We start from the raw sequence: 10,706 nt of genomic DNA on the forward strand, positions 1-10,706 counted from the left end.
TCTCCGATGGGCCCCAGCTGCCCGCGTCCGGGGGAGCGGCCGAGGTCCCGGGGAGGCCGGCCACAAAGCCCGGCTGGGCTGGAGCGCGAGGACAGCGGACCGCGGTTGCCACGAGCCCCGCGGGGCGCGCAGCTCGGCGGGGGCGGCTCCACTCCGCCGGGCCCGAGTTCGCTGGGGGACAACTTACTGTGTTCGCTCTGCGTCCACACTGCCAACTCCCAAGTGGGAGGGGGGGAAACAGCAAAAGCTGTGTCGCGTCCGACAGTACAGGCAACAAAAGAGGAGAGAGAAGAGGGGAGGCGGGGAGGGAGGGAGGCAAGGAGACGGGGGCGCTACCCCGTGCTCCCCGAGAGCACCCCCCGGATGCTGATGGGGAGCCCCTCCCGGAGCGGCGGCCCTTTCTCTGGGCCCCCTTCGGCCCGCTGGTCAGACAGGTTAGTTGGGAGAAAAAGAACAAAGCTCCCAGCCAGGGCAGGCAGCGGTCCCGGGGCGCCCCGGGGTATGGGAGGGCCGAGGCCGAGGCGCCCGGCGCCCTGCCCTCCCCGCGCGCGCCCCCGGCCCGGGCCCGCTCCTCCGCCTCCCCTCACGCCTCCCAGTCCTCGGGGAAGCGGTTCTTCCGAAGAGACGCGCGCCCGCGGGAGGGGAAGTGGTGGGAGCGGGGGGAGGCCGGCGGGGGGGCGGCGGCGGGGAGCCGGGGAGGAGGCGGGGGACGGGGGGGCGGGTGCGCCCCAGAGCTGCCGAGTCGGGCCGGGTACCGACTGCCATCCTGCAGCAATTTCCCTGTGTCATGGCTCCGGTCTCTTAGCAACAGCCGCGGGTCCGGCCGCCCCGAGCCGTGCGAGCCGCCGCCGCCGCCGCCGCGGGCTCAACTCCACCCGGCGGAGCCCGGCGCGCGGCAGCCACACAAAGAGGCGCCGGGTCGGCCGGGAGCGCCGCGGGAGGGCACGGCGAGGGACCGGGGCGGCGGCGGCGGCGCGGAGAGCGGCTCCAGGCAGGATGCAGGATGCGGAGGACCTGACACTTCTTGGAAACTCTTGGAAATGGCTCCCGCCCCGGCACCGTAGGGGGCTGCGCACCCCGGGCGGGCGCTCGCCCCTGCTGCGCTGCTGAGCCGCGCTCGGATGGAGGGCCCCGAGGCGCTGTCCCTGCGCTCCGCCGTCGGCTCGGGCTGAAAAAGTTTCTCCATGGTTCCTTTGTGTAGCCCGAGCGCCCGTTCTCTGGCTGCGAGCTGCCCCAGTCTTCCCGGGTAAGTGAGCGATATTGTTTGCTTACAGTGCTGCCATTTTGAGCAATTCTGTCTGTCCCCGGCCCCCGAGCGGCCCCTCCCCAGCCCTCCTGCCCGAGCCCGGGTCCCCCGGGCGGGTGTTCGGGAGAGTAATTTTCCTGGGCGGGCTACACGGCATGCGCTGCCCAGATAAAAGCGAGTTCAGGACTGCCCTCACTTCGCTCCTGCCTGTTTTCTTTCCAGAGGCGGACTCCCAGCTGCTGCACTCATGTGACTCCAACATACATAAGCAGACCTAATAAGAAGGGCAAGGGGCTCGCTGCCCTGCCAGTGAGGGACCGGGGGTCGAGGACCTGGGTCGAGTCCCGGGCAGGGCAGGGCAGGGCGCTCCCAGTCCTGTGGGCTCTGAGCCTCAGACACCGAGTGGGGCTTAATCCATCATGAGCCGAGAACTTGAATGTCTCTCTTGGAAGCGGTCGTATTTTTAGACATCCCTCCTTTGCTTCCCCATCCTCCATTCCTTAACCACCCAAAGACCAGCACTAGGCAGTAAATTGCTAGGGCAGCCAAGCTCGAATGATAAGTTTGTTTTCCTTCGTTCTGTATGAAGAAAACCTCAAAGGTGGGTTTTCCGTGCCATCTGACCTTTATCAGTATTTCCCGTCAGATGGAAATACATAATAAAGGAGTTCAGGCTTCAGCAGAGCTGAAGGAATAATAAACTAGGGAGTTAATTACTAGCTGTTAAACTAATTTTAAAGATCTTCTGTAAGCGATTTGTTGAAACCCATTCCAGTCTTCCTTACACTCCACCCAGAGCCAAAGCTGCCTTGCTGAGGTGAAATACAGGTGTGGACCTTCCTCTCCCAAGACGTCCAGCACCCATATCAATGCCCAACAAAATGTTAGCCTTTCTCTCCTCTGGGAAAGCCACCTTGCCAACTGAGTCTGGGTTTGCTTCTAAAATGTCTGGCTTCCTCAATCCTTCTTAAAATCATCACAGGTCTTCAGATTATTACATTAAAGATGCTAGAGTCTAAGCAGTCTTTGTGTTACAACTACGTAATGAATGTATTCATCTGGGGGTGGGAGGAAGGGATGGACAGTAAGCTACTCTGGTTTTGGGTTTTTTTTTTTTTTTTTCAATCTGTACTTACTGGTGCAGCTCCTTAAAAACGAAATTCAAAAGGTTTATAGATGTCTCTCTACTAACCCTCTGTAACCTACCTCATGTTTAACCCCTCTCTAACCCACCTGGCGTTCCTCCTTACTGAAAACCAACCAAGTTCGAGGAGATACTGATTTGCAAACATTAGAAATAGTTGATTACCATTTGATTTTCCACCAGTGGAGGAATGATCCTGCCTGAACTGGTATGATGGAGGTGAATCAAGGGCCAAAGCTCTTCACCCAGGCACCAATTAAAAGCAAAATCCTACCGAAGTAATCCCACATTTCCAAAGGGTAATTTATTCTAAAACATTATTTTATAAAGGATATAATTCCCAAAGGCTTGTGAGTGATATCTAAGCCTTTCAATTTCATACAATGCCCTTAATTTTAACATCTCTATTATAGAAGGGAACACAACCAATGGAACAGAAAATGTGTTACTCTGGGGATCCAGTAGGATTGAAATTTTTAGAAGCTGACAGATATCCACAGAGATGCGTCTGTGCATTTACCTACCCAAGCTTTATTATAAACAACTAAACTTCCTATAGGAGAGTCCATTGACTGTTGCTGTCCTCCTTTCCTAAAAATGATCTCATAAGAAAAAGATGAAAACAGCTCTCACTTGGGGAAATGTCATTCTACAAATCGTTATTATGTAGACTGCTGTACCTAGTTAACTGCCTCCTCATTTGAATATTTGGATTGTTTAGAATGTGCTGTTGGCACAGTAATAAGGGGTCGGAACGCTATTATGGCAGAGTTTGTTTTTTAGTTTTTGTTTTGCTTTGTTTTCAGATTTGAATTTTCCCATATGAGAAAAAGATCTTTCTCTTGGAGATTCCGGGGGGCTTCTCAAATTCCCTGATGAGATCTAGCACATGATACCTTTAAGGGAGTTCCTCTGAGGGAGGAGAGGAAGCCAGAAGGAAGAGCGCAGTTACATAACCAGTTACCTAAACCTAAATATTCCACCCCAAGAAGCTGTCCAGATGTTGCAAAAGAGAAATGAGGAAGCTGTGAGAGGGATCAGCGTGCCTCTAGCTGTAAGAACAGTGATGGCTGAGAGACCAGTTGGTGGATGGATCCATGGTCAGAGCACTGACATAGTTCTCTACTGTTCTCCTAGCCATGAACTCTTTATTAGTTATCTCGGGTAAATAGTCCGTCTGCCAGGATATGACTTTTAATTCCCATCCAGTGAAATGATTTCCTTTTGTCTTTATAAATCAGTAACTTTTGTGACTGTTTTTGGGACTGTGGGCCCCACACTGACAGATCTCTGTGCTCCGTCAGAGACTTGGAACTCTGGGGCAGCTCCCTTGAGAAAGCCAGGAAAGCCCTCGCCCACTACCGCCGAGTCCCACATTTATTGATAGCTTTTACTAATGGTCAGAATGCCGTTGGCTGTCAGGCAGGAGCGTTTGAAATGAGCACTGCTGGAATAGTACCTACAGAGTGAGTGGAGGATGCGGGGGGGGGGGGGGGGAGGGGAGAAGGAGGTGGACTCTCAAAGTGTTTTATCGTCTCTGATCAATTATTGCAACGGCGCTTCTCTTCCCTAATCCATTTCCTGCACCCCCTGGTCTCTACCTAGGGCACTCCCGTTAGCGGGTAATGGCCCTGGGACGAGGGACACGCACGTGGTGGGACCCGGGAGCGAGACCATGGCAGCCCGTGGGATGTTGCTGCAGCCAAGCCTACACCCTCTGACTGTCTTCCTCTGCTTTGCAGTGGGAGGAGGTGGCGGAGCAGCTAGTGGGCAGCTGGTGCCCCCGCCCCAGCACAGGCCTCCGCCCCAGGGGCTAGCCCCGCACTGCACCCGCTCGCCATGATCGCCACCGGCGGCCTGCTGAGGATTTCCGCCAGAAAGCAGGATCCCCTCCGCCCCCCAAGCCAAGTCCCCAAGCGCAGGCGGAAAGCCAAGAAGAGGCGCAAGAACGACGTGGTGGTGGTGAAAGGCAAGCTGAAGCTCTGTTCCGTCTCCGGGCTCATCGCCCTCTGCGGGATCCTGGTGCTGCTGGTGGGCATAGCCTTGGCGGTGGTGGGCTACTGGCCCAAGGCCAACGGGACCAACAGGGAGGGGGGTAAGCAGCTGCCGCCCGCAGGCAGCGGCCACCGCGTCCCCACCATGACCAACAGCAGCAGCAGTGGCAGCAGAAACCGGTCCAGGAAGCACCCGGGGCCTCCGGAGGATGTCACCGCCAGTTCCGTGGGCGCGCCCAGGAGCACGCCTCCAGCACGGTCCTCCGCACCCTCTTCGTCCTCTCCTACGTCCGTGGGCTTCTTCTTCCGCATTTTCTCCAGCTACCTACACTCGGACAAGCTCAAGGTCTTTGGGCCCCTCATCATGGGCATCGGCATCTTCCTATTCATCTGCGCCAACGCAGTGCTACATGAAAACCGGGACAAGAAGACCAAGATCATCAACCTGCGGGACCTCTACTCCACCGTCATCGACGTGCACAGCCTCCGCGCCAAAGACCTGGCAGCCGCCGCGGCTGCGGCAGCCGCCGCCTCCTCCTCGTCCTCCGCCCCCGCCTCGGCGCCCCCAGGGGCCGCGCCGCTCAACGGCTTCCTCAGCTACGTGCAGTCGCGGGGCCTGGAGCTGAAGCCCGGAGGCTGTGGCGGCGCCGGGGACGCCTTCGGGGCGACGGCGATGCTGGGCAGGGGTGCGTGGCCCCACCCAGCGGCGGTGGGCGGGGGCGGGGCCCGGGGCGCCGCGTCCCCCCCAGACCTGGCCTCGTCCCCGTGCCGCCCGCGGGAGCCCCAGAGCCTGGCGGAGGCCGTGTACAGCATCTACCGTGAGCGCTCCGGCGTGGCCGGCCGTCGCCGGGCCGCCGCCGCCACCGCGGCCGCCAGCAGCAGCAGCAGCCCAGCGCCCTGCAGCCCCCCCGAGAGCTGGGGCCGCCAGAGCACCGCCAGCTCCCTCGTGGGCTCCTCGCTGAGCGCCTTCGCGCTGCTGCCCCTACCGGGGGACCGCGACGGGGATGGGGACGCAGCGGGCGCGAGCCGAGGCTGGCAGCGGCCGCCCGGGGAGCGCGGCTCCCGGGAGATCCCGCGGGGCGAGCCCGACCTGAGCTTCACCGACCTCCGCGGCGCCCGGGGCGGCGCGCGCTGGGCGCCCCGCGAGCCGGAGGAGCCGGCGGGCGCGGCGGCCGCGTGCACCGCCAGGGGGCAGGGCGGCCGCCTGCCCAGGACCGGCAGGTACGCGGCCCTGCGACGCCGCAGCACCAGCGGGCTCCCGGACTACCGGGCGCCCTCGTCCCCCGAGCCCCCGCCCGCCTCGCGCAGCGCGGACCTGGACTCGACCGTCCCGGCCCCAGCTTCCTCCCCCGAGCCCCCGCTGCGGCGGGAGCGCTCGCCCCCCGCCGGGCCGGACTCGCCGAGCTCCCAGTCGGATGACCCGTCCTGCAGCAATAAGGGCTACACCCCGCTGCGGGAGGCCGGCACCTCCCTGGAGTCGGTGGTGGACCCGTTGGCTGGTGAAAGTCCAGACGGTGATGCCGCCACCTCCCCGGGGGCGGAGCAGAGTCCCCCCGAGGGTCCTGGCCAGAAGCCCCCAGCGGGCGAGCCCCCCCAGCGGGTGCAGAGGCAGTTTACAAACGAGGAGAAACTCTTCATGATTTCCCGATCTCACGCCCCATTGGTCGAGGACGGAGAACTGGAAACTACTGGCATTTAGGGAAAGAGGAGGCGAGAAAAGAGTGAGAAAATGGGAGAAACGCCCGCTTGAAGCAGTGACCTTAACAGTTCCCTCTGTCCTTGGGGATTTATCCGAGGAAATCGTCCACTACCCAAAGAGCTGCAGAATGTTAGCCTTGAATTGCGTTCACGAGATTCCTGTAGATAACTTCAAGCAATTTTTTTTTAAAAAAAAGCAAACTAGTCTTATATGTCCGATGGTGATTGTTCTATGAAAACCAAATGTATTAAAAGGTCAGCAATCTAGTTCATGGATAAAATTCTCTGAATTTTCTTAGGATCAAAATAATATATTTTTGACAGTAACTGTGCACTTTACTCCAACTTTTTTTTTTGGATCCCTAATTTCCCTAACCTGTACTCTGCCGCTGGTTTTGTCCACAGCTGCTTGTGAACGACAAGCTTTTTGCCTCCTATGCTTTTGCGGAGCATAGAAGGGTCTATCTCAGTTCTCTGAGAACTGATATTACTAAAGGAAGTCAAAGCCAAAAGCATGAGTTTGTCGGGAAAGAGCACTTTCCTCGCCCCACCCCACTCTGCTCATCCAGTTGCCCAAAGGCCTCTCTATTTTTGAAAAGGGAATTTACATTTTGCTACTAGGGCGTCTAATGGAGACCAGAGGGGGCCAGCACCTAGATGGACTGTTACATTCCTAAATTTACTATATCAAGTACACGATACTTTATGGAGTACTATCACACCTGTACTGAAAATAGCATTAACATGAAAAAAATCTTTTTTAATAAAACAAGTTTCCAAACAAACAAACATAATACTCCCTCATTTTGCCTTGGAACTAATACTTCTAACACACATAAAACATTAGGCAGTTGAGCTGGTAAATCTAAGATATTTTGCTGTGATCCTGCTACTGCGATTCTAGCTCTCTTCCCGCAACGTGCTCAGCACCATCCTCACTCAGTCGAGTTCCATCATATTTTTATCTTTAAATGTAGGGTAGAACTGAACATTTGGGAGTGTGTCATTCAAAGAGAATGAAACATTAAATAAACAGTAATTTTCTACAGTATTTCTAGTTTACCTCTAAGTATTAATTTACAGAGCATCAGGCTTAATGTTCTGCTGTCATCCTCTTGGAGTTGACCATTTGATTTTTTCTTTTAAGTTCATGATCTTGAATCCGTGGCCTACATAGGCTAGCAGGTGATGTTTTAATAATGTGGTAGATTGTTTGTGCTTGACTTTATTAAAAGTCAATTAGTTAATTTTCAAGACCAGTAGACAAACAGTAATTAATGTACCATTCTGATGCCCTCTTCCGTGGAGTTTGAGCTGAGCATCTTGGGAACGGTATGGCTTTTTTTCACCTACTCGGTTACAAGATCTACAGTTACGCACAGCTCAGGCTATCACGGCAGGAAGTTAAAATACTGATCTTCAAGGAAAACCTTGTCAAAGGTATGGTCATATCGGCGCCCATGAGTGAAACAGCGGGTCCAGTGGAAAGAGTGCAGATTCATGAGTGAGGCTGGACCCCAGCTTTTGGCATTTGCTAGCTGTATAGCCTTGAACAAGTCACAAATGCTGAGTCTCAGTGATGCCATCTATAAAAGGAGAATTACTAGACAAACCTCATAGAGCTGTGAGAGGTGGGACAAGGGGTCCTGTGGACAGAGCCGGGTTGAGTGCTTGGCTCAGAGGAGTACTCAAAGACAGTGGTTACTGGAATTGCTACCATTATAACAGTGTCTGAATGCATGCTGGAGAAGAATGGGCCTTCCCTCCCCTTTAGCTCAAGAAATCCCGGGCTCAAATCTGGAATATCCACTTACTATCTGTGTAACCTTAGGCAAATCACTTAATCCCTCTGGGCCCCTGGTGGAAGATATAATCTCTCTGATTGCCTTCAGGTCTGAAAGCTTTACTTAAATTCAGGGTATTTGTTTTGTCCCGGATATAATCGTATCATATTTGTACATACAACTTTGCCAGATGAATATACTACTTCATAAACTACCATTAAGTGTCACATTCTGTGATCAATTTTTGAAGGACCTAATTTCTTCCCAGATTGAATTTGCATTAAGCTAATAACACACTTTAAAGCTGTGGATTAATTTATTTGGCTCTTCCATAGAGCAAAAGTGAGTTTCCTCTAAGAAGGGTGACAGGCGAGTATAATCATACCTCCAGGTAGTGTTAAATTTCAAGTCTCAATTGTTTTATCACACTTACAAAAGTATTTCAAAATTTCCTAGTTTTTCTTCTCCATTACCTTGCATACTGGGTAATTTATATACTGAGAGAGTTTGATGAGTTGTCTAAAAGGGAAAATAGGTTCTAGTCCTCTAAAATGCTATTTCCAGTCCTCAGAAAATATACTATAAAACGTTTAGCAAATAATTAAGCCACTTCCTCTTAGTTTAACTAAGGGGCAGGCAGAATATTTATGTCTTACAAACTTTAGAAAATTCAGTCCAACCAATTGACTAGGCTTAACAACGCTGATTGCCTTGTTATAGTAATCAGATTAAATAAAAACTTCTAGCTCGTATTGATCTGGACACAGGCCCTCTGAAATTAAGTAACTTCAGCAAACTAATTTAGCTCAGTATCAAGTCACATCTATCTTAACCATTAAGCAATTTAACTGGATTTTTTTTTTTTTAAGCTGGAGGTAAAGAATGAGCCCAATTTTCCAAATCTTGGGAGGAGCTGGGCTGCCATCAGACCTCAGAAAGGAATCCTCTGCAGTTATGACCATAGTGATTCGCAATCCTTCCCTTTCATAGGAGCAGAGATCTTCTGCAATAATAATGTTAAATGTTTACTTGCTACTTTCTGTGGGCCAAGTTCTCTTCTGCCCGCTCTGGACATATGATCTCGGTGACTCCTCACTCCATCGTCACTCAGCTCTGTCGAGGTAGGATTATTATTATCCCCACTTTACAGAGAAAGACGCTGAGATCAGAATGATGGAGTACTCGCCCAGCTTACACAGCTGGTGGATGGTGGAGCCAGGATTTACACAGAGTGTTAGGGATTATCTGTACCCACTGGCACATGCTGAGCTGAAGCTGGCATTTCTGGACACCATCGAAATATTTTCTACATTTTTAGCATCCTGCTTGATCCCTTTCCAGAAACCATTCTTGGAGATATCCGGAGGAATCAGAAGGCACAGCCGTTTAAAAGGTGGAGTTTGCACTTAAGCCTTCAGACTGGCATAAACGAGGCTTTTCAGTGCGACTTTGCAGGGTTTGTTGAGGACATCTTAAAACATCGCGGAATCAGCCCCCCTCCTTCCTAAATGAGGTTGCTAAGAATCAGAAAGATGAAATAATTTGTTCGAAGGCAAACAGCAGGGGCAGGACTAGAATGTTAAAATAATTGCAACAATTGGCACATGCATTGCCTCCACACCCTGGATTTCTATCATACTAGCTGGGTGACCATGGGCAAGCTACTCAATGTCTCTGTGTCTCCATTTCCTTCCTCATACAATGGGATTAATAATGGTACCTGCCCTTATAGGACTGGTGCAACGATCAAATGAATTCACACCTGTGTAGAGTGCTTACAACGACCTTGGCACGTAGAAAGTGTTTTTAAAAGCTTTTAAAGTTTTAGTTAAAATAGAATCAACTGCTAAACAGAATAATTTCGTATGGCCTTCCTATTTATTAACAGAATAATGTTAGGTTTGAAATCTAAAGAGTAAGGCAACACAGCATGGTGGCTGGAAGCCTGACTTGCGGGGTGGGGATTAGAACACTGGACCGGGGTTAAGTGGAGGTAATAAAGAGCATCTAATGCACAGAATTAATTATTAAAGTACATCAACTAATATACTTAAAGAACTCAGAACAACTCCTGGCACAAATAAACCTTCAGTAAATGTTAACTACTATTATTAAAGGCAAAATAGAGAAAGGTAATTAGTAGGCTAAATTTACTGCTCAGTTGTTAGGGACAACCAATAACTTACTGTATACTGAAAAGTCTCTATAATTCAGGCATATTAGAAAGAAGAGAACTTAAGAAGTGAGGACTGAGGCCTCTGCAATGCCCCCAGTAGACCATGGAATGAAGGAGCGCTGGATGTGTGCTCTTCATGGTCTTGGCGTCAGAATGTTATATACAAGCAGTGAATACGCAAACCGGGTAAATTGGCTGTTTCTGGACATGATTATGAAGGCTGGCCACATCAGAAGGGCCAGGCTATCCCCCCTCTCCCCGCGCCCCCGTGGTCCCAACCCCCTTCTGTGAGGGGAGCGGGCTGGGAGAAAGGCTGGATGAAGACTTAAAGTGACGAGCAGATGTGTTTGGATTTTAAAAATTGTCTCAACAAATGTTTTTTCTATGCTAGTTTTTCTGCAGTTTTGAAAATTTTTTTTGAGTTAGAGAACTGGAAAAAAGGAAAGCCCTGCCAAGAACATTAAATTAGAACGAAGTATATGAATTTGTATTTTGATCAGAATACTATTTTTGCCAAGATATTATATATATATGTGTGTATATATATATACACACACACATTTTATAGTCGCATGAAGAATAGGACTGATCTTTGTGGAATTTGTTTTCTATAGACCCAGACTGTTTGTTTGTTTACTTATTTATTTTGGACTAAAAATCCAAA

At 51.5% G+C, this 10,706-nt stretch overlaps 1 protein-coding gene across 1 annotated transcript; it reads left to right on the top strand.

Annotated features, from left to right (window-relative positions):
- Window positions 1-4,229: 4,229 nt before the first annotated feature.
- On the top strand, window positions 4,230-6,163 carry TMEM200C (transmembrane protein 200C; the record flags this gene model as incomplete). The annotated part of the gene is made up of 1 exon (XM_082668179.1): window positions 4,230-6,163. The coding sequence occupies one exon, from the start codon at window positions 4,230-4,232 to the stop codon at window positions 6,081-6,083; it is 1,854 nt and encodes a 617-aa protein (XP_082524305.1). The 3' UTR covers window positions 6,084-6,163.
- Between the last annotated feature and the right edge of the window lie 4,543 nt (window positions 6,164-10,706).

Source organism: Grampus griseus, assembly GCF_964374135.1.
Source record: "Grampus griseus genome assembly, chromosome: 12".
Taxonomy (NCBI): domain Eukaryota; kingdom Metazoa; phylum Chordata; class Mammalia; order Artiodactyla; family Delphinidae; genus Grampus; species Grampus griseus.